This window comes from Pteropus alecto, unplaced genomic scaffold (assembly GCF_000325575.1).
Source record: "Pteropus alecto unplaced genomic scaffold, ASM32557v1 scaffold138, whole genome shotgun sequence".
NCBI classification, from domain to species: Eukaryota; Metazoa; Chordata; class Mammalia; order Chiroptera; family Pteropodidae; genus Pteropus; species Pteropus alecto.
This window is the reverse complement of record NW_006441525.1, coordinates 1,602,394-1,626,926: the sequence shown is the minus strand read 5'-3', so window position 1 is coordinate 1,626,926 and position 24,533 is coordinate 1,602,394. Positions and strand designations below refer to the sequence as shown.

Genomic DNA, 24,533 nt, shown 5'->3' with positions numbered 1-24,533 from the left:
AAAAAAAAAAAAGATTTTCAGTTTATTAAAAGAAAAACTTCAAATAGATCCCGAGAAAATTAAATATTGTTCTTGTTTGTTTCATGTTCTGTATTTTTCCAAAATATATATTTATCAAACCTTCATATGTTAGAGGGTTAACACTAATTTAGCAAATAAAAATGTACAACTTCCAGTTAAATTTGAATTTCAGATAAACAACAAATAGTTTTTTAGTGTAAGTAAGCCCCCAATTTAACTGGACGTCCTTTATTTTATCTGACAAACTAGTTGAGACCAAATCAGGATTCCAGAATTAGATGGACTGGAAAGATTGGTCACAATATTCAAAGTGCAAATTAAATATAAAAGTGATTTTGAACATTTATATGTGAAGTTTTTTTACGCCTATGGTATTGTGGTTATGTTTTAAGAGTCTTTATGTTTTAGAGATTTTCTGAAACATTGATTGATGGAATTATGTAGTTTCGGATTCATTCTAAATAACACAGGAGGCAGATAGATGGGGCAGATTGGCTGTGGGTTGGTGGGTACATGAAGGATAATTATACTCTTTTGTCTACTTTTGAATGTATTTGAAATTTTTCAAAGTAAAGGAAACAATAGATGTGTGTGTTAAATCATTCCTTCAGGTTTAGAAAATCTATTATTGAAACATTCTAAAAGTCAAACAATTGAGGAGTTGCTCAGTGGCACTAGAAGAGGCTGCAGATGGAGACAGGGACTGCGAACCATTTCTGGAATTGTGACATCTTTGTTCCTCCACTGGGATATTAACTGTCTGGTTAGTCATTAGCCTTTTAGAGCTGAAATTGTTCAGTTTGTAACAAGATCTCTAGGGAAAGTTCATGAACATGAGAACGTAGTTAAGTAGAGAGAGACAGCCTTTTGAAAATAGTTAAATGCAAAATGAAATAAACTATTGGGTTAGGTCAAAATAACAAACATTACATTTTTCAATTTGTTTGTGGTTTTTACAAAACAAATCTCTTTAACTGGTTGGCTCGAAGCCCTGATAAATTAATAAATTGACTGTATAGTCTAATGATTCAGCATCGGCCTAGCTTCTCTAGCAGGTGAGCTGTCAGCAGCTGGGAACTCTCAGTCTCTGGCACGACTCCTGGAAGTTATTCACTGATAGACATCTTTAATGGTTTGCTTTTTTCTTATGCCAGGATTTCCTTCAAATGCTGTTGGAGAACATCCCAGAAGAAAAAAGGTAAGGATCAATTTAGGAATTAAGAGCCCAGTTTTACTTTTAATGTTAAAAATGACCCCACCATTGTTTGGCTCGTTATAACTGAGAAAGTTCAATCTTCCTCTCAATAGCGGTGGGGACCTAGACCAGTCAGCAGGAGTCCTAGTGCCATCAACCAAACTTAGAAATGGGCCCACATGTATATTGGAAGCCAGCAGGCACAGTGGGGAGCCCCAGAATCAGGAGCCCCCAAAGTGGTATATGAGGCGAGCCAAGGACAGACACTCTGCGACCTTGGCTGCTGTGGAAAAGAATGGAGAAGAAAGTTCTAAAAGTTAGGGTGGCTCTGGTTAACATGCCTTAACATAAGGAAACTATTTAATTGAAGGTAAAAATGTGGTGTAGTAATAAGAGCCTGGGATTTGAAGTCAGGTTCTTCGAGGTTCTATCCCCAGTTCTGCCCCTTCCCAACTGTAACATTTGGAGCAGGTCACTTCATCCCTCAAAATTTCAGTTGTCCACACACTCTGGCACGGTTTCACAGAGGACTGGAGGAGCTAATGTATATGAAAAGTCGGTGCTCATTTAATGATTGACACAGTTATAATAATAATCATCTTCTGTGTATCAGGCGCATTTACAGGATCTGTGTACAGTAGATCATTGGATCTTCTACAGCACTTCTCCCCCTCCCCCTCTTCCTTCATGATTATTACAAGCCAACACTCTGGAGAGGTTACTATATACAGGTACTCAGTAAATCCTCCAGATGACACTAGTGCATTGTGTTTCCATCCCTGTTTTACCAGTAGGAGGACTGAGGTACCGAGGTGCTGAGTGAGCAGCCGGGGTTCTTACAGCTATATGTGGCAGAGCTGGGATTTGCTCCCAGGCAGCGTGTCTCTGCAACCTCTCCTCTTATCCACAGTGTTCCAGATGAGGAAACTGAGGCTCCCAGAGGTTAAGTAACTTTCCAAGATCCCTTAGTTAGCAAGGGAGCTAGCGCAGATTGTAACGCAGTCTGCCGGGCCCTCATTCATGCTCTTCGCAACGTGAGCTCGCTGCCCTGGAAAGAAGGAGAGTCTCTTCCTTGAAGGTGCCCATTTTTATTCTGGCTGACCACCTAAAGGGATTCATGGAGAAGGTTTAAGACCGACATCAAAGTTTAGATTAGATTCATTCTAACCCTTCCCTTCTCATTTTCTATCTTAATTTAGGTGCTAAAAGTGAACACTCTGAAACATAATTTCTAATAGCAGAGTTGGTATTCAAACATTAAAGGGGGCATCTTGAGAAATTAAACATTTCTTTGAAGAAGAGCCGATACTACTCTCCTTTCTAGCCCACAGTTTTAGCCATGTTTTTATGCTCGGAACAGATTTTCAAATGTGGAAATGAATTATTTCACACAATCAACTTAGAGCCATACAAGGCTGGACATGCCCATGTCGATGAGCCTGTCTTATAGGCAGCCAAATTTGGGGTTTTTAAGGGTAAGATGTCAGGGCTTATGCTACCAGGAGGTGACATGATATTCAGGGGAGGATCCAGGGGCCATGAAGATGTGGAGATTTTTTTCTAAGCATTAGATTTTTGCTTGGCCTTTTTTGTTTAAACTTCCCATCTTCCACCTTCCACCTTCTACCTCTAATTCTTGCTTCAGTGGTTGGGAGTGTTATGGTTAAGCTGCTGCTGCTTCTTTTTTTTTTTTTTTTTTTTTTTTTTTAATCAGATGGAAACACAGAGAGAGAGAGAGAGCGCGCGTGAGCAAACCAGTGCATTATACAGAATTAACATAGCCATATTATTTGAGAATTTCCTTGATTTCTACCTTGTTCATGCCTTTGGATGCTGAAGGAAGCCCTATCCAAGGAGATTGCATGGGGCTGTAGTCATTGGCCAAGATAATTAGCTTTTTCAGGAGGCTGCTTGAAGGAAGTGTGGCTTGTTTTAAAAGGTCTGAAATGTTTCAGGTTTACCAATTTTTCTTTTTAGCAGAAATACAGGTTTTCTTTATGAAAAAATCACATCTGATGTGGTCATTATTCCTAAGGTTAAGAACAATCGTTTACTAGCAGTATTTTTTAAATCTCTTTTCTTTTGTACGTGCCCTGGTATAACTTTTCAGGTCCTCTGATAGAATGAAGGTATTTCCTTAGGAACTAGTGCAGGGGGGAAAAAAAGAAGAAAAGAAAATTAGTAGAAATGGTATATTATCTCCTGATACCAAGGGCTGTTTCTGAGTAATGACTATGCGTTCTTTCAGAATAACTTCTTAGGGCACAGATACAGTAATTTTCATGGAAGGAACTAATTGAGTTTGTAGTTTGGGAAGTCTTCTTTCTTTTTATCTTCTTCCTAATAAGGCTATGGAGTTCATTTGATGGCCCCAAGCCCTCCGGCTCTGGGGGACCTGGATTTTATCATTGTGAATATTTATTGAGGTGACACACTGTGGGCCACAAAGAGACTTTTATTGTGATTGTGGAAGTTAAGAGCAGCATTTCTGTTTAATGGTGGCCAACGACCACCAACCTTCTCCCTTTGAGAGGTTCCCTCTCTCAGGATCATGTTTTGGCTAACAAGTTTGAGTTTCTTTTAAAATTTCTCCTTAAAAGTTAAGGCAGTTTCATTCCCACAGTAAACTCTTTCAGCAAGTATACTGGAATATTTTTTGAAACTCAAACATCTTCTTTCCTGCTAACTAAACTCAGAATCTAATTCAGCTATCGAAACAGACTGTTTATCCATTTACCTATGCGGCATATTGTACCAATTTTATCTAGATCTCCAAAGGCCCCACACCTATCCCCGGAGCCTCTAATCTTTGGCCCTATTGCAAAATGATCCTCAGGCACATCTGTTAGGCACGTGAGCTGTTCTGAATAGGGCAAGGTTTTTCAGATTAGACCATCCAGTCAGTATTCAGGGGCCTGTACTCTCTGTGTCATACTGCCTTTGCCTGTTCTCTTGCTTCGATTAATTTAACATTCTCTGTTGAGCACCTCCCATACCAGGCTCTAGGCTAGACACTAGAGCAGCAGTCCCCAACCTTTTTGGCACCAGAGACCAGTGCTCCTAGGAGAATCTAATGCCTGATGATCTGAGGTGGAGCTGAGATGGTGATGCTAGCACTGGGGAGCAGCTGCAAATACAGATGAAGCTTTGCTTGCTTGCCTCTTGCTGTGTGGCCCGGTAACCTGCACTAGGGAACAGAAAGGAATAAATTTCATGCCTAGCTCTCGGGGACCTCCGAGTCTACTGCTGAAAACGTACATGAAACAGATCGTTATGACCCAGTGCAGGAAGTGTTTTGGGTAGCTTCGCAGTCCTGGGTACACAGCGGAAGGTGTACCTCCAGCCTTCAGGCAAAGAGGTACCACTGAAGGTTTTAAGTAGGGAGTGCCATCGGCAGACTGGAAAGATAAATGGTAATGTGGAAGGTAGATGGGGGCAGGGAGAACTAGAAGTCAGGAGACCAATTAGAAATCAATACAGCAGTTCACTCAAGAGATGAAGAGCTGGAACCGTGGTGGGGATGGTGGTGGTGGCCGTAGGGTTTGAGAGTAATGAGCAGATCTGAGAGATATTGCAGAGAGGTGCCACAGATAAGACTTGGTTGATGGGTTGTGGGAGTCGAATGGAGGAATCCAGCAAGAGCCCGACCTTCCCTTCTTGGCCACTCAGTCATACTCTGAAGATGAGCTATAAGTACAGGGGCAGCTGTTTTGTCTTGGGAATCAGTGTGGCACAGAGGAAGTGAGTGGGAGGGGAAGTATTTGAAAATGGAAGTGCGAAGATGAGGAATTGTGTTTTAGACATCTTCAGAGAGAGGTTCCGTTTAAAAGCTGACGTTTTATGAGACCAAGGGAAGGAAAAGCTAGAAGTGCTTAGAAAGAAATCCAGACAAATCCCGGATGCCGGCCTGCCCTGACAAAAGAGTGCTTTAGGGAGTACCTTAACCAATGTACCTGCCACCTGATATTCCAACAGTATCAACAGCTACCAGTTCTTCCTTTGCTCACCACTTCTTGTGTTTGTATGTATGTGTTCCTATGCTGGTTTTAATTCCATACTTTTCCACCCCTGCGGAGCTAGGGAGTACTCGTTTATAAATGTTACATTGGCAACCTTCATTATTTACCCAAGCACAAATAACTTTTTTTGATTAGTAAAATAAATAACCGTGTGCAAAGCGTTGAGATATACACTATTTGTATCCACGTGTAGAGAGGACACTTAAAAACATAAATTACTAACATTTAAAACCCACACAGAAGGTGAGTTGCACTCCAGGACAAGAGCATTTTCCATTTCAGACCTGAGCACTGAAGTTCCCAGAGCTTGCCTCCATTTAGTACCCGCGCTCCCATCTATCCTTTAGCTCCTGTGGTTGTTGCTAGGCCATGTGCTCGCCTCTAGAGGCATGGATAGAATGTCATCTTTAGAATCTCAAGGGGCCGAAGATGCGACTCAGGGAAAGATAAAGACATTTCTCCTGATTAGCGACCAGGTGATAGACGCAAGTAGCAGACATGGCCGATACTCAGCTCCCCATCCTCGTCACTCCACCCTCAAGGATCAACCGAATGAGCGGCACGGCATGTGCAACGCCATTTTCACACAAGCCTGGGTCTATTTCTATGCACTTTAACATCACGAAGAGAGGAGCAATTGATCACTTTCTTGGCTTCTAACCAGCATCTTGCCAGGGCATCCAGCATATTCTCTCTCCTGCTGCATTAACTATGTGTGGCCACGTTTGTAGCCCACAGGGACTAGAGAGGGACTTCTAAAACACAGAGTTATTGTCTTACAGGATGTAGGAGTCCAGCAAGGGAACTCTCTAGCCAAAAGTTTGACTAGAGACCCCAGGGCTTCAGGCAAGAGGCAGAAGTGCCACTCATGGGCACCAGTCTTTGGAGGGTATGCATCCGCAGTCTGTGCACTTTTAACCGGCTGTAGAAAATCAATTTTCATAGTGATCAGATATGCAGAAGAGTAATTTCCTATAAGTCCTGGGTCCCAGGGAGGTGGAAGTGTGTCTGCTTGTCTGTCATGATGATTTAAGCCACATGATCTCAAGGGGAAATGGTCCCCATTGGCTTGGACCCTGAGTGTCTTGATTTGAAAAAAAGTCAACTTTCGCTTTTACCACTGCTGTATAGCCACGTTCAGACCTAAAAATTTACTCATACTGTCATCTCAATAGTTACGACCAAAAAGCAAAAACTACATACGCGTTATCTTTTTTCCCTAAAACATACAGTTTTCTTCCTTGAAAATTAAGCATTTTTGCACAGTCTCTCATAATTTCCTTGGTAGTAAGGCCACTTATAGTATCCTAAAGCAATTTTTTAGCAGCTGGAGTTAATGCTTTCATCTTCTTCTCAGAGTTTAACACCTTGTGTCACGTGAGCAATCCACAGACAGGCGTAGGTGCAGTGCAATGTCTGCACCGATACCAGGAGTCCAGAAACTCCGTCTTGTCTTCAGCCCTTTGTCTTGGTTGACGTTGGCCAGTCTTCTTATGCTGCAAGTTTTTCCATCTGCTAAGAAGCCCGATAACAATTGACACCCACTTCACAAGGATATTAGGAGAAATGAAGTGATAATGGTTATAAGATGCTTTGAACCTTTCCAAAGGAAAGTGATCTGAAAACACATGTTCTCTTCCCTCAAGGGGGAGTGTCTTTTGCTTCTGGATGCAGCTGAATGATGAACTCTCCTGCCCTCACACTTTCGCCCCTCCCAAGGGTCTCCCCATCTCTTCAGAACTCCAGTCCAAGGGTAGAGGAACAGGGCAACCACAGCAGGGACCAGGCCATATTTTGCAGGAGAAGATGTTAGCAAGAAGGAGGAGTCAGCGTTGCTTGGAGCAGGCTTGTCTGCACCATGAATCACAAAGCTATGTATCGTGACACTTGAATTTGGCACAGAAAGAAAAGAGGGAGCTTTGCAGCCAGACAACATAGTTTAGTTTTGAATACCAATTGTGTAGCCTTGGATAAGTCCCCTAACCTCCCGGAACCTTTATTTGTGCATCACTCAGTTGGGGATAATAACGTTAGTCTTGCATAGATATTGTAACATTTAAATGAGATTTTGTTTGTAGTGTATGGTACGTAGTAGGTGTTCAGTAAGCAACAGGTACTTTTAAACCTTTACTTGGTGGCGGATAGAGGAGTTTTGTTTGTTCTGTTTTTAGTGCCACTATATAGTAGTAATTATGTGTGCAAATACGAAACATGGCAAAGCAAAATTTGTCTTAATACTTGCTAATGAAATAATCCTCACAGTTGGCCTGTCTAGGTTGTAGACTGTACATGAGCATATACGTTCTATGGAAGGTTGTCCTGCAGAGAGCGATGGGCTCGTTATCCACACACCGTCTCTCACCCCTCCAACAGGACTCACCCAGGATTGCCCTCCACTTTCAAACCCTGCATCCACCTCCATTTAGGCCTCCTCTCATCACCTATTACTTGAACACATTCATAGCCCCTCGCTTGGTCTCCCTGCCTCCAGTTTCTTTTCTCTTAGTTATTCTTCCTTGGCTCCATTCTGTTCATGCCATTCTATAGCTTTGCTTCAGAGTTTCCTTGATGTAGCCAAAGCTTCTTGGCAGGACCTTGGGGTCCTCACAGGACAACCCATTTCCTTTCTCATCTCATTCTGTGTGCCAGCCTAGCTGACCATGGCTCTGAGCTCCTGCCTCTGCTCTCCTTACCCTGCCTATGCTTGCATTCCATTTCTACTGGTCTTGCCCCATCGTTTGGGACAACACAGCCTTCCTCCATGACAGTTCAAGCCTGCCTCCTTTACGAAGACTCCCCTAATGCCCCTCCTGTTGTCCTCCTTCCTGGCGTCCCACCTGAAGCAGTGAGAGCCCCTTGGACACACATAGAGTCAAGCGCAGGCAGCATTCTGACTCGTGTCCTCCTATGTCCCTGTCAGACAGCGTGGCCCTGGGGTTTCCCATCTCAGCCTCTCACAGAGCCTTGTACCCGGTAGGTATCCACCGAATGTTTGCCACACAGAGAAGGCTCCGGTGAAGACTTGGATCTCACTCAGTAATATTCCAGCACTCACCTCCCCAATTCCTCCCCATGCCACTCCTACAGAGGGGTCTTCCAGCTAAAATTCCCCAAAGGAAATTTATGTCCATGTCCTCTTACGCACTCTTTCATGGGGATGCACAACAGCTGTTCACCATCTTTTGTAAAATCACTCGGAAATGGCTATGAAGTCACTCTCCAGACTTCTCTGCTTCAGGATATTTAATCCCAGTTCCCTTGACCTCCCTCTTGGATCCAGTGTGCTTACGTCTTTGATCATCTCTCCTGTTCTTTTCTAAATTCTTTCTAAAATCTTCCTCTTAAGTCGAGGAAGGTTTAAGAATGCCATTTTCCTGTAATGCTACAGCACAGTAGAGCTGAGGTCAGAGTCAGCCTCCTCTTGCTACAGCTTTCCTGAGTATCCTTTGAAGGACAGGTGACTGGAGCTTTTGACCCCAGGGCCCCGGACACAGGAGTGTCCCTCTCTGGCCGGAAAGGAAGTAAACAAAGGGGTCACTTAAAGAGAAGCACCAGTGAAGGAAGGATAGGAAAGAAAATGGGCCTTGTCTCTAAATCAGGGCACACAATATAGAGCGCCTGCAGGACCTCCACAGCTGCTCAAGCCCTCCAGCGGGAACTTGACCCCAACAAATGACTGCACCGCCCCCACACACATGCCAGAGAAGGTGGGGGATGATCTGCATTCATTTCAAATAAGACTAGGCCTTCATTGAGCATCTCGTCCTCAACGAAAATTATAACATTTATCTTACTTTCCAGCCTATACTTGCCACAAAAAAACAACTTCATGTCTCTTTGGACACTTTATCTAAGTGTCCCCTTCAGTCTGACTTTCCTTCTCCTGGCAGAGCAGTTATGCCAGCCTTTAAGGCTATTTCCAGCTCCCCTCCTCCTGCAGCCAACCAAATAAATCAAGTCCAAGAAAGAATCAATGATCTCAATGTAAGGTGCCCTGAGAGCTGCCTCTTCTTGTCCAGTCACCCCTATGCCCACCCCTGCCACCTGTGTGTGCACACACTCTCACAGGCACATGAGTGCACACACACACCTCATACTCTCATAACTTACAGAGAGGACTTGGCCGTTCGCATTGAGTTTGACACTGTTAAATGATAACAAAAAAGTAATGGGGAAAGGCCCAGGGATGGTAGGACCCGGCCTTTTATATGAGGCATATCCAGTACCATCATTGAGTCTGGGAACCTGGACCAGCGGCCTCGGGAGGGAGGTCACCATCTTCCCAAGATTCACTTCTGCCTCTCTTTTTAGCCTGTTGTCTCACAGATGGGCATCATCTTGAACATGAATACAAATCATTTTCCTTGCATAGTCTCTCTTTCTCTCTGTGTATTATTTCTGTTTTGAAATAGCAATGGTCACTTCTTTCAGCAGCCTTTGCTTTTGCCCTGGCCAGGGAGGATAAAATGTACCAGTGACATGCTTCTCCCTGGGGAAGAAAAAGAAGAGAAAGTACCAGTCAGTCCCCTCCTTCCAGTCCCCACCTAGGCCAGCTCCCTGCCTCCCTTTTTCCCTGTACCTAGCAAGGCGAGGCGAGCACTGGTCCTGCACCTTAACAAATGCAAACAAGGCCCATCTTTCCACAACTTCTTTTACAATTCCAAAAGGAAGGGAAGGAGAGAATATTATACATAGAAAATGTACTATGTAAAATAGAAAATGGAAAAGATACACATTTTAACAACTTGGGAATATCTTACTGGGAAAGGTGATTATCGTCTTAAAAAGGAATAATTTTTGTTGCGTTAACAGGAAAATGTGTTTTCATTCATTCAAATAAGAAGATCCATTGGGATCCCATTTTATACCAAGAACTGTTTCAGGTGCTGGGTTATGAAGTGAGTAAGACAGGGGTGGACCCTGATCTCAGAGAGCTTCGATCCAATGAGGAGACAGTTAAAAGTCAAGTAACCAAAAAAATCACAGTCAGAAACCATGATGGATGCCATGGCATGGAGGACAGGGAGCATGGTGGATATGACACAACCTCAAGGAAGGCCTCTGTAAGTGGAGAGACTGGGCATGAGTGGGAGTTATCCAGAATTGAGTGAGGAATTGCTTTAAACTTCAGGAAGACACAACCTAAAGGCCATTGACCCTAAATACACTGGATACTTAGTACATCTAAGGAGAATTCAAATCAACAGGGCACGAAACCAAAATTATTTCAGCTGACTTTGGACCAGACGTAACAAGCAATTATAATATTTCAAATAAAGCAGAATGTGGGCCGGCTTGAAAGCAGAGGCCATAGAAGCCTCACATGTTCCATGCTTCCGAGCTTCTCTCCAAGAGTGATTTGTATCGTTTTTACTTGTCATAGCTCATCGTCACTATGAAGTTCGAATTTCATTTGGATGCACTAAGTGTTGTAATGTTCAGGTTTCACTTTGCTGCACCATCTCAGGAAGCCGTCAAGCCTGATGTGTCTTATGAACATGACCTAGCCTCCCCAAATTGGCTCCCAGCCAAAAAGTCCCTCACAGGGCAGGAAAGGCACCTATCATGGTCTGCCTCTGAGCTTTAGATTTCATCCTACTGACTGAAGATAAGCTGTACTGAGTATGACCAGGTCCCCTTCCACACTTTAACCTGTGACAGTGGTGCTCTTTCTCCAGAGAACAGATACTTCTCCAGAAGATCAATGCTATGATGTGCCCGAATAGTTAGAGACCATTCTGTGTCATCATGCTCTATAACTTTTAATCCTTGTTGTTCTTGTTTTATTTTTAAAGGCTTGAGTTGTCTGTTGAAAGCATCTTTCGAGACTGGCTTGAGAGTTCCGGAATACCACAGGTGAGCTCCAGATTACTGCTACAAGGGAGGCAATGGAGAAAAGTTTGCCACTTAGTGTATTAGTCATGACAATGATTTATTTATATATTTATAAATATAAAAGTAATCATCTTTCTGAGTTGGAGTATTCCTAAGTCAGGGAAATGATGGTCTGCCACCCCTTCTCAGCCTGCCTCGGGCCTCTGCCTCAAGTGACCTCATGTCATAGGTGGACATGCTGCTCTCCCCTGAACTGTGTGTAAATGAGCTCTTGCGAAATGTGGTGTATATTTTGGGTGGCATTACCAGGCCACAGTTCAGTGCCGCCAGTGGGTTTGTAGCTGGCCTCCAGCTCTACTCTTTGGATGCAGCCAGTGAGCTGGCTGCCTATAGCTTTCCACTGACCTGGCCCGCTCATGGTTTCTCTTATCATTTCCTGGTGCTGCTGCCCCTCAACTTCCCCCTTGAGTTCTGTATCCCTGCCTCAGGCTGGTTTCTCATATGAATGAGCTTTCTAGATTCATTTCTGTCTTAAGGACTAGGACCTTCCCTACTGCTGGTTTTGCTTTCCCCCTTCCTTTCAGCCCCCGGGCAGTGCTGCAGGAGACAGTTCCCAGCCAGCCCGCGGGCTCCGGCTCTGTGTCTGTGAGAATTACCTGGCTTGGAGTCTTCTCTCCTCTCTACCTCCCTACACCCCTTGCCTATACTTCCTGAATCCTGGAGGGTATCCCTGGCCCCTCACCAACCTGGGTGCTATCCCTCTCTAGAGCCTGGGCCCTGGGAAGTCCCAGGGTGGCATCCTGAATGGGGCTGGTCAAAGGACCCTGCAGGCCTGGAGCTTTTCTAGTTGGGGCTGCTCCCAGTGTGGCTGCAGACCCATCATAGTAGGCCCCCCTGTCTGAGTGGACTTCCACAGCGGTGAGAAACTGCCCTGTACCCAGGCAAGCAGCCTTGTTAGCCTGCTCGTTTCTGGTTTCATGGCTGGTTACATGAGCTTCCCCTTGGGAGTGTCTAAATGTCAATGAATGTCTGTGAACCATGAAATTAAGAAACAGGAGGGGCTGTTCTCCATTACCTTTTCATCCCCCTCCTCAAATCTTTGTCCTGTTCTACACAGGACAATGTCGGCCACCAGCCACCATGACTCATTCCTAAGAAAGACTTTGGTTCAGGACTGTGTGTCACCTGTTACAAGTTACTTGTTTGGCCCAGTTCTTCTTGGAGAGGAAAAAAAAAAAAAAAAAGAATAAAATCCTGAGCCCTAAAAAGGCCAAACAAAGCAAGGGTTGGTAAGGCAGCACCTGGTCTGGGAAGGCAGTGCTTTCAACTCATATGTATTATAATGAGCTCCCGTGCTTTCTAAGATGGTGGCTTCCAAACCAGGCTGCTTGCTAAGTACAAAAATCTTGGGGAAACAACGTTTCAGTCCGTCTGATCCTAAAGAGGCAAGCCTTGCCCTTGTTTTCGATGGGGGCGGGGGCATCCTCTGAAGCCATCTGCGTGGTGTTTACTGGGCCAGGCTGTAGCATGGCTCCTAGACATTCTTATGGTGGCCTGGGCTGGGAAGAGCTGGGAGCTCAGAGAGCAGAATCCCGAATTTCCTGGCTCCAAACAACAAGGCCGCTGTGTTCGGCAGTTTGCCCCGAGGGAAGAGAACAGAAAGAGTCCTTAATCCATGCCCAGAAGCGGGCGCACCCCACTCGGCTATAGCACTGGGGCTGACCCTCTCACTCCCAGGAGGCTCATAATTTCCCCCGAAGAGGAGGAGGCTTTGCCACCAGGAGGAGGCTTTTGCTTTTCATTAAAAGGGGGAGGAGAATGTGGAGGGGAGAGATTTGCCTCTGAGCGGAATGTTTCTTCCAAAGGTCTAGTTGCATTAGTGACAGCTTAGAGTGTAGACAAGAATCTCTGCTATAAACTGACGAAACCTGCTGTCAAAACACAGCCAGGTGCAACGAGGCCAACCCAGCTATAAATTGTCTTTAAGACTCAACTGGTATTTCCTTGGATGCTTAACTGTTGGGTAAAAACAACAGCCTCAGACAGAAAAGACCCTGATTTAGTGCATATCTTTTCATTGGTGAATGATCAGATGGCATCTTTTCATCTCTTTACCCTTTTCTGCCATTATTTATATGGTTGATGATGATTTACCTGCTTGCAGCCTTTTCACGCTCCTTGCAAATTCCAAGGTTCTGCAAGGGCTGGGACCCTGTGGTTGCAGGAGCCTGGCAGTGAATGAGACACCTTGTTCTTTGTCTCCATCATTATAATATAAAGTTACTAGTGTGCTTGGCCTGGATTGACAACCAGAGCACTGAAATCACTCCAGTGCTCTTTGTTCTCGTTAAAAATTTCTGTCCACCAGCAATTGATTGAAGTCATTTATGACAAAAGAGTCACGTTCTACCGGTGAAGTTTTCATTCCACAGGTTACAGAAGCTTTTTGTCTTCTCTCAGGAAGGCTTGCCTTATGGTTGGCCTCGATTTTCCTTTTTGGCCACATTGAATGGAAATCATTTTTTAAAATGTAGAAATAGCTTCAGCAGCAATAAAAGTAAGCATGAACCCCCAAAGAAGTAAAATAAAAGAGATCCAAAGAACACCCAACCCTCTATAACCTTTGGCATTGCAAACAGATTTAAAATGGATCAGAGCATTGGCATTATAGATTATTTCCTTTAAGACTTTTTTTGATTATAGAAGAATTACATGTTTTAGAATATTAAAAAGTTTATAATAAAAATAACCCAAAGATAATTTTTGAAATAAATCCTTTCAGTCATTTTTCTGTATGAATATATAGTTTACCTTTTTCTTTGTCTCCCTTTTTAAAAATAATATGTTCTCTATAGCAAGTTCAAGCAATAGCAAAATATAAAACAAAGCCCTTGCACTCTTCAATCTTACCCCGCTAGAGATAATCCGTGCCTGTTAACAGTTTGGTATTCTTCCTTCCATACATTTTCTGTGCTGTATAGCAAGTAGGTGCATATTCCTTTTAAACAAAACTGGAATTTTATTATCCAAACTTAAAGCCTTCATTTAAAAATATATCCTAAGCAAGTGGTGTTGGGAAAACTAGACAGATACATGCAAAAAAAAAAAAAAAAAAGAAAGAAAGAAAGAAAAAGAAATTGGACCACCTTCTTACACCATATACAAATATAAACTCAGAATGGATTAAAGAGTTAAATGTAAGGCCTGAAACCATGGAACTCCTAGAAGAAAACAGGCAGTAAAGTCTGGCATTGCTCTTAGCAATATCTTATTGGATATGTCTCCTCAGGCAAGGGCAACAAAAGAAAAAATAAACAAATGAGACTACATCAAATTAAAGAGTTTTTGCACATCAAAGGAAACCATCAACAAAAGGAAAAGACAGCCCACTGAATGGGAGAAGATATTTGCTAATGATACATCCAATAAGGGGTTAATGTCCAAAATATATAAAGAACTCATACAACTTAACACCAAAAAAAAAAAAAATCCTATTTAAAAATATAATAGGCAGAGGACCTGAATAGACATTTCTCCAAAGAGGACATGCAGATGGCCAATAGACATACAAAGGGCTCAACATCATAAACCATTAGAGAAATGCAAAAAAATCACAATGAGATGTCACCTCCCACCCGTCAGAATGACTATCATCAATATATCAACAAATAACAAGTGCTGGAGAGGATGTGGAAAGAAGGGAACCCTGGTACACTTCCGATGGGATTGTGCGGCCACTATAGAAAACAGTACAGAGATTCCTCAAAAAATTAAAAATAAAGCTGCCATATGATCTAGCAATTCCACTTCTGGATATTTATCCAAAGAAAACATAAACACTAGTTTTAAGAGATATATGTACCACTATGTTCATTGCAGCATTATTTACAATAGCCAAGATATGGAAGCATCCTAAGTGTCCATCTTTAGACAAGTGGATAAAGAAGTTGCGATATATTATGTACAATAGAATGTCACTCAACCATAAAAAAAGAATGAAATCTTGCCACTTGGGACAACATGGATGGACCTAGAGGGTATTATACTAAGTGAAATAAGTCAGAGAAAGACAAATACCATATGATTTCACTTATATGCGGAATCTAAAAAACAAAACAAATGAATAAACAGAACAAAACAGAAACAGACTCATAGAGAACAAACTGATGATTACCAAAGGGAAGAGGGGTGGGGGGATGAGAATAAAAAAATAGTCCGTAGTTTACTTTGTTCTTTACCAGCTGTGTGACTTCCAGCAAATTTAACAACAAAAAAAAGGCAACTGTTAGGCTTTTATATTTCTCAAAAAAATCAGTTTCTTCTACTTTGGTTATCATAATTATTATATAAAAAAAATGGATTTTATTCTATTGTGCTCTCAATTATGATGGTTATTATATTTGCCTGATTACCCAAAATGCTAACTAGTTGAAGAATTAACATTATATTTAGTACCTAGCCAATTTTAGAAGTAGGAAATTATAAATCACCATATTTAGTCTGTATAAAAAGGAATCTTACATCTAATAGTCTATAATATATATTCACCCAAGAAAACATGCATTAAAAGAACAGTAAGAGGTGAATATTCAGTGTGCCATGTGGGGACTTTGCTATGTGATTTCCATTACAGTTAATGGGTGTTTGGTAACTAAGTCCCTGTGCCTCTCTAACCCTGTATGTGCTCCAGAGGGCTAGACATAAAACCGGAGTGATTCAGGAACTTCTAAGCTTTCTGAATTAGTGCTCTTCTTCAAAAAATAAATGAAAGCAAAACACAAAGAAAAAAGAAGCCGTTTTCCATATCCCTTGATATAATTCAAGAGCAATAATTTTTAACAGCTGCATAGCTTCCTAATGAATAGTACCATAATTTAATTTACTCAGACCCTGGCTGTTGGAATAGCAAACATTATTTATAAGAAAGATGCCCATTCTGCTAATTCGACAGTTCTATAAACAGATCTTGATTTCTTTTCATCTCTGCCCGAAGGTCTTCACCACCCCAACCCATATGTACATATATTCCAGTCTTCTTTTAAAACTTTTATGTGCAAATATATAAGAAGTATATATTTTCCCATCTAGTCTTTTTTTCTGTACTTCCTTATTTTCATTGCTGCAGAACTCTCTGACTACTCCCTTGCTTTGATTCCCTGCCCATATTGCCAGGTCCTGATATCCTTTTGTACATACTTATAAATTTTTAAATTTTCTTTCCCTTCCTAGCACCTCCCCCCGTTTTTTATTATATTTTGCTTGGGCTAGTGCAGTAGCTAATTGGCCTTTTAGCCACCAAACTGTCCCCCTTTCCATCATCATCCACATCAGTATAAATGAACCTGTCGTAAACACAGCTAAGATCCATCCTCAGCAGAAACCTTTCCCCATTAGCGATACATTTAGAACAAACTTTGGCCTGCTTTTTCAGGCCGTCAGCAGAACTGCCCCAAGCTACCTTTTTAAACTTTATTTGCTACTACTCGTACCATAATTACCAGTCTCTAAATATTGGTGAGCTTTACCACTAGCCTTTCTTTGTGCATAACCTTTTCTCTTCCTTGGACTGCTTTCCTTTCTCTGCATTTAGCAAGTATCATAACTTGTCTTACGTTGTTGCTATTTATATTTGTCTCATACGTCCCCTCCCCCACCCCTGGAAACAAAGCTTCTATCTGACTCATCCTTATCTTACCTGCTGTGCTGTACTTGGTAGAGATGCTCAGGGGCTCACTGTCCAGTACAGTAGATACTAGCCACACGTTGTTAAGCACTTGAAAAATAATCTAGTGCACCTGGAGGGCTGAATTTTTAATTTAATTTAATCTAAATTTAAATTTAAAATCTAATAATCCAGTTATTATTTGGAGTAACTTAGGTATGTGAATGAATGAATCTACTTTTTCAGCATAAATTTTATGAAATCAGAATACAGACCAAGCATTTCTGATTAAAATTCAGCATCCAAATTTTGGACTGTAAAAACACATCAGATTTATAAGAGTTAGTACCAAAAAAAGAAGAAGAAAAAAATAGTCCGTAGTTTACTTTGTTCTTTACCAGAAGTATCTCATTAATCATTTTTTAAATATTGCTCACATGTTGAAATAATATTTTAGATACTTCATAACCCAATGTATATATACCCAATAAAAAGAATTATTAAAATTAATTTTAGTTGCTATGTTTTACTTTTTAATATGGCAGCTCGAAAATTTTAAATGATAAATATGGCTTGCATGTATTCCTACTGAATGATGATGTTGTAAAGCTGTTAGTTGAATTGAAGTCTGAATGCATAATGCCTTAAATCCCTCACCTTATAGGCATTATTGAAATCACCTGTATTTTGTCAGATATATGGAGAAAGAGCTGACCAATCCATAGACGCCCTTCAGTCTTCTGTGACAGCACAGATGATCGTAATCCATCTATGGGAGAGCTGGTTCACAGAGGGCACTCAGAAGGGCAGGAACAAATTAGCCTCGCTTTGGGTCTTAATTTTCATTTTGAGGCGACCTGTTTCCCAAGGTACTAACAAGTAGCCCACAGATGCCCAGGAAAATGCTCAGCAGCCATCAAATGGCAAAATCATAGGCAGCAGTAGCAGCAACAAGGGTAGAGACGGCGGGTAACAGCCGACCACATATAGTGTCCTGGAAATAGACAGAAATCCACTCACGCTCCCAGACTTACTCCTGAATCCCAGAATTTAGAACAGCAGGTTATTGTGTCATCTTGGAAAATGTCACTTCTTTCCAAGCCAACACCTGCAAGTTGCCAAAGGCCACACAAGCAAATGATGGAAAACTTTTAATTGCTGTAGTCACAAAATTGAGGAAACTTGACGTAAGAGACTTTCTGTCATTGGAACTCTTAGCACTGAGAAATCCAGGTGGTTTAATAGGGGAATAACTTGTAGACTTCTTTTTAGTACACATTATTTAGTATTACCAACATAATTCTAAGGCCCGTTAAGATGCTCAATCTCAGTGGTATCTATAAGAATTCTATATTTAATTGAGACTAGTTGTTTTGCAAATTCCAGAGAAATTATATTTTTAAATTATATGTGCTTTGAGATTCTTGGTGTTTCGGGTTTTTTGTTTTGTTTTTGTTTATTTTGTTGTTGTTTTTTTACATTGATAAAAGCAGTTGTCATAATGTGCTGTGCTTTTGGGCTCCTAATAATTTTGCTGCCATTTTTGTCCATGGTCCATCTTCCCAGAGAGATGTAGGTTACTGAAGGTCTGTACTGGGCGTTGTGTATTATTAGGGGCATCTTGTTTGACACTGTCCAAATGTATTGGCTTCTTCACAGCATAAGGCATCACATTGAAACAGGAGACATTTTCCTTTGGTGCCCCACGTGAAAACTCTGTGTCCTTCCTTCTTTTCTCTTTGTTCCAAAACCTGATTTCAGAAAGAATGAACTTGTTCTGCCCTGTGGGAAAGAAGGAAAAGGAAGCAGGAACCACAGCTTTGAAATGTGTTTTTGTCTCAGTCCAGTCGATGGAGACAGTTGGTAGTGGCCTATGCAAACATGGGTTTTAATAAAGAGATAAGGCTGGGTACTTTCCAGAAGCATGGCTTTGCAGGCTTGGGTTAAAGGCCCTCAGGGCCACCTAGCCCAGTTATGGCAAGATCTGGTTATCAGAATCATCCAGAAACCTGTTTAAAATAACAGATCCTGGATTCAGCCCATACCTGCTGAAGATGGATCTCCGGAAGTAGGGCTGGGACCAGTATTCTGTCAAAAGAAGTTTCCTCCTTTTCTGAGTATAATTTAAACTTTTAGAGCCCCTCAATTTTATATTCTTCCTGAGGAAACCAAATATTTGGATTAGTGGTTTAGTTCAGAGGTTCAACCAATATGGTCAGAGTCGTGCTGGGCAGTGGGCATACAAAGCCTTGCCCATGAGCTCATGGTCCTTGGGGGCATCTACAAACCAACCTCTGTTCAAGGCGTGCACAAAGGGCCTCTGCTCGGAGTTGGGACCTGGGGGGAGACGTAGTGGTCAGCTTCCTGTATTTGCCATGCTCGGCAGAGCCGGAGACTGGGCGCATTAGAAGACAATGTGCTTGCAGGCTAGGGACCTGGCTGCACCCCACTCGGTCACACGCCGGCCAGCTCATTGTGCAAGGAAACCAGCGTGATTGTCCTCAAGGTGCAAAGTTCAGAGGGACACGTTCAGACATATGGGCATTACCTGTTTTTCAGGTTCATATATACTATGGCGGCCACACAGTGTCCCTTAAGTAAGGACATTGTAGCTCTTGTAAAGAGCTTATACTGTTTAATAAGCTCTTGCTGTAACAGTGCTTTATCTATTTTGTAGAGAGATCTTCAGAAAGAAGGAGCAACATAAACTCAAAGAATTAGGACACAGATGTCAGCTTTGGACTGTAAACTTTATGTCAGTAAAAAACATCTCATTCTACTTTTTAAGAGGAGCCGCCCCCATTCTCTCTTTTATTAGGCTGAAGACATACACTGGTAGACTCTTCATCAAAGCCAGATTGCTCTCTATCTGCATTATGCTTTTGCCACACCTAGGGGGAATGGCACCCTGGGACTCAGCAGTGCAGTGAGCTATGCACATAGGCGCAGGCACACATCGCTCAGCTGCTGGTGGTCAGGTCTGCACTCCAGGCTTTGGGTAGTGGCTCCAAACGTGGCCCTCTGTGATGCTCTTGGAGACTTTCGCCACATCTGCCACCCGAGCCCCTTTTGACAAGGAAAGCTATTAGGGACACTTGGCTGCTTTTAAAACATGGGGCTGCTTTTTTATGGAGAGCCATTATGTGTCATACAAAATAGGCATACAATATATTTAATATCTGTGTGATAAATGTTTCTTGGGCATGGCCTGTATTGCTTTATAGTTAAATAGTAGTCTTTTCTGGTGTTGCACGACTTTCAGTCTGCTTTAGAATCCTAGGTAGGAGTGAGTTTTGGAGAAGAATTTGTCCCTTCAGCAGTCGGGGAGCTGCAACACAGAGTGGGGTGGACTCATCTGCCCAAGATCACCGCCCTAGTTAGCAGCAGAGCTGGGGCTTTTATTCAGGACCCTCGGTCTTCAGTACATCCAACTAAGGCATTTTATGTTTTTAGCAAGTTTCTTTTTATTCCAAATAAGCTTGGTCCCATCCTTGCCTTAGTTTTTATAAGCCCTATGAAGAGATAATAAATGAATACAGCAGAGAGCCCTACGCAGTGATGATTCTTAATCTAATCAATGACTGCTCTTTTTCCTGAAACTGTTCTTTAATGAACAAAATAGTGCTTTGTGCATGCGGTAACGTGAACCTCACTTTCTAGGGCTTTTCATGAATATGTGTCATGGGAATACATGTCCTTCTTCCATTTAGGTATTTCTAAATGGTTGCCCTGTGTATCTGACTGAATATTTTGCATAGGAAACACTGGGCTTTATTGCATCAAATAGCTGGTATATTTTTTTTGGTGTGAATGAACGTGAGCATGTGTAGAGATTCGTGTAGGTCTTTACCTTGGGAGAGATGCAGCTATTTCTCTCTTGAGATGGAAACTAAATTAGATAATAAATACCAGATCACCAAAACAGTAAAGGAGAAAAAGCAATTGGTTGAACAAAAAAGTTGTCTATGTACCTTCTAACGCATTTAAAGGATGTTTCTCATATCCTCTTGTTTGCTTTCGAAAGCAAACTCCAACTAGAGTCCCTGGCTTTTGCCCTCTTTTTGTCCCCTCTGCTGATCCAGAGCAGGAGAGTGTCAGGGGCACAGCCCAGTGGCAGCCAGCCAGCAAGTGTGTCACAGGTCAGGGTAACAGTCAGTGACTGTCAAACTGCCCAAGTCCAAATGAATGTTTAAAAAGGGCAGCATTCGTGTCACACATGTATCTCTGTTTGGCTGTTGTCCACACTTTATTGGCACTCAGTAGTGAGTGTGTTCAGCTCACTCAGCAGAAGACGCCATCTTTCCAGGTCAGTCCTCTGGCTTGAGCCTTTAGGAGTTCAGTGGTCCTGTATAGTTATAAGCACCACCATCACACTCTAAGTGGGGTCTAAACAATTTGATGCATAAAATGCAAGGCTGCATGATTTTGAAGTTAATGAGCAAGAGTGGAGGCTGGGTGGAGTAGAGTCAATTATGTTAGACCCACTTTGCTGTTTTCACAGGGCAGTGTGTAGTGAAGTACTTTTCTGCAAGCTTAATAGCTTAATACTATATTGCAGCAGTCCCCAACCTTTTTGGCACCAGGGACCAGTGCTCCTATGAGAATCGAATGCCTTATGATCCGAAGTGGAGCTGAGGCGGTGAAGCTAGTGCTAGGGAGTGCCTGCAAACACAGATGAAGCTTTGCTTGTTGGCCTGCTGCTCACCTCCTGCTGTACGACCTGGTTCCTAACGGGCCACTGATGGATGCCAGTCTGTGGCCTGGGAGTTGGGGACTCCTGTTGTATTGGATGAAGGAGGAATTGATACAGTAGATGAAGCTTTGGAGGCAGCCCTATACCACTAAGCTGTGTGGCCTTGGGCGAGCCACTTGCCATCTCTGAGTCCTCACTGCCTCTTTGTGGGGTGAGGGGAGCTTGCCAGGGTAAAGACCAGACCAGCTTTGTACCTTATGTCACTACATGCTGTGCCTGGTACTTCACTGAGACCTGAGCTGCAGGTGTGCCTGAGCACCTCTGAGAGGAGGGAAGTCTGGATTTACTTTTCCTTTAAGTGTCTTCCTTTCCTCCTTAAGAACCTGGTGAATTGCCTTCAGACTGAAAACTTACCCTTAGTTTGGAGTGATATTGGAGAGTTTTCATATGTTTCACCTAGAGTTGTTTTTTACAAATGTACACTAACGAGAAACCCTGTTTGTGCGTTTCTTTTCTCTCCCACTGGAAAATTGCTATTTGAGAGATTATTGAGAGAGATCTTAAGTAATAATCAATCTGCAAGAGTATTTATGTTGGTTGATCATTGAAGAATAGGCCTGCTTGTAATTCAAATCAATTATTCACAGATATTAACCTGTCTGACCAGCAGGAGATGAAAAAAATTTCTCTAGGGTTGTTAACATCTTGAAATTCCTGCAAATCAATAAGAACTGCAGGTGACTTTTACCTTGGATAGTGGCAACTATTATTTCTAGGATCCATTTGGATACATAAAAATAAGTAGTTGTTTTTGTCTGTTCCTTAAATGACCTTGGGGGAAAAAGCCCAGTGAGTTCTAGGTTGCTGTTTGAAGGAGGGGAAAACATGGGGGCCAAATGCTCCAGAAGGAGAACCTCATTTTTTATGCTGCTTTTATATTTCAATCATTAGAGTATTTGCTGCTTTAAAAAATAAAAACAAGCCAGTAATGAAATGTTTATGAGAAATCTCTACAGTGGTCACAGCATAGCTTGCAGCAGACTGGTGCCATGTTCTTTATATTGAGAAAGTAGAACCTATTTGGGGGGTGAGGTATAACAAGAAATGATCAAACCCAGATGCTTTTCTAAAATTATATTTTCAGTGCATTTATATGTCTGTTACAAAGTGTGCTACATGCTAAAAATATTTTCCTTTGTAGGTCGAGAGAAATTTCAAACCGCATTGAGGACTACATAGATCAGATGGTTTTCCTTAAGAGCGTTAAGGGGCATCCTGGTTGTTATTAGCCCTGACTTTCCAATATGACTTTATTTATGCCAAAAAGCTTCACAATCCAATTCCTCTTTATTTTCAGCAACTTTATTGGCATTAAAATGCATGGACGGGAGGCCCGAGTCAGTACGTTAGAAATGAGGACTAAGACTCCAGGGCGATGGGTGATAGTGGGATCGGACTGGAGAGAGCGCCTTCATCCCCGTGGCCCATTTCCCTGGGGAGAAGTCGCCTCCCAGGTCTCCATCCTTTTCTCCGAGTGTTCTGTCTCTATGCTCTCTTCCTTTTTTCTCACTTGTGCATGCATCACTTTTCACTTTTCATTATTCCGTGCGGCCAAGCGAAGATTTGCTCTCTGACTCTTCTTGGTTGTATTTATTACAAAGTGGACTTTTCCTGAGTTCTCAATGGATCTCTTCTCCTCAAATTATATTTCTTCATCAATGACATTGATTTTGTAATTGAAGGATGTCTGTCTGGGTTTAGCAAAAATGCTTCTAGTGAATTAAGCTGTAAATGTGTCAATCCAAGAATGTACAGGTTGTATCGCTCTATTAAATTATATTTTTTATTTAATTCTTCCCTCTTCTTCCTTTCCCCCCAATATATTGGGTAAATTATTTTATGCATTAGAATATCTAGAATGAAAAAAAAACTATCATTTTATCAAATAACATTGGTTTTAAATGCATGTAGCTACTATTAGGAGTTTAGATGTGTTTGCATCTAGCGCATAATCATGCTGGTACCTTCAGAGAACAATGTAGAAATGTCAAATTTCATTTAATGATCTTTTTGTAACAATAGTGGGCTTATTTATTTGAGTGAATGGGACTGGAAAGGGAATAGTCTATAATAAGGCAGACATGAAAGAGAACTGCTTCCTTGTGTCTACCAGTCCTTTGGGCGGGGACGGGCACTTGTTGGCCGTGCCTCAGATGTGCCATATCTCTGCAGGCTCCATCCAACAGCATCATGTCTATGTGGTGGTCAGGTGAGGCTTTTTATTACGATGTCACAACCCAGTAATTTGAGACTTTTGAAAGTTTACTTAGGTTCAAAATACCATTTGGGCTTTTGTTTTGGAAGGAATGAGCATTTACTGGTGTACGCTGTGCCTCTGGCTTCAGGTGCTGTCTGTCTCCTTTCGTCCTCACCACAGCTCTGTGAAGCAGACAGCATTATCTCCATTTCATAGGCACAGAGAGGTTGTGTAACATGCTCAAGGTCATACGGCTTCTAGGTGGCAAGGACAGAGGGTGCCTAAGTCTGAGTTCTCATCACACATCGCTTTGTGCAGAGATAGGTCAGTCACATTCATTGGACAGCACTTAAAAACAACGGCAGCACATTTAGTTCTACAATAGCATGATTTCCAATGCCCTGGAACCTCAAAGAGCAAGGCAGTGAAATAGAAACGCTCAAATAGCAGGCAACACTAAAACAGACCATAGTATTTACACTACAAATTGAAATCCATAATGATAAAAATAGGAAGGAAGGACCAGAAGATTGTTAAGTTTAAGAGAAGCTAATATACCTAATGTTGATATGAATGTAAATTAACTGGGGGGATTCTTAAATTTGGCATGTTAAAAGGTGTTTATGTTGGGTCTAATAAAGCACTAATGTTCTGGGTTCTTTTCCATCTCTCACACTACTGAGCACAAAAGTGTGTTGTGTGCAGAATGGCTGGGTTTATCCCTGGTAGAAAGAAGTTATGTTTGGTATCTAAAGAACAATAAGAGTTTTGCTGCTTGGCTGATCAATGCTGGATCAAGTTCACATTCCCGGCTCCTACTCTCCCACCTACACATGTGGGGGGTGGCGGGA

At 42.1% G+C, this 24,533-nt stretch overlaps 1 protein-coding gene across 21 annotated transcripts in view; it reads left to right on the top strand.

Moving 5' to 3' along the window:
* The window catches only part of CUNH9orf3 (chromosome unknown C9orf3 homolog), a 335,956-nt gene that overhangs the window by 224,905 nt on the left and 86,518 nt on the right, over nucleotides 1-24,533 (top strand). For 20 of the 21 annotated variants that reach the window (XR_003048420.1, XR_003048423.1, XR_001517531.2 and 17 more), the window contains exons 10-11: nucleotides 1,176-1,219; nucleotides 11,031-11,091. Coding sequence is in view for 10 of the 21 variants with exons in the window: in XM_015594789.2 (XP_015450275.1) it covers nucleotides 1,176-1,219; nucleotides 11,031-11,091 (105 nt within the window). In the remaining 11 variants the exon portion in view is untranslated. Of the gene's footprint in view, nucleotides 1-1,175; nucleotides 1,220-11,030; nucleotides 11,092-22,626; nucleotides 23,184-24,533 lie in introns of those variants that run through there. The other variant, XM_025051658.1, reaches the window with a different exon arrangement.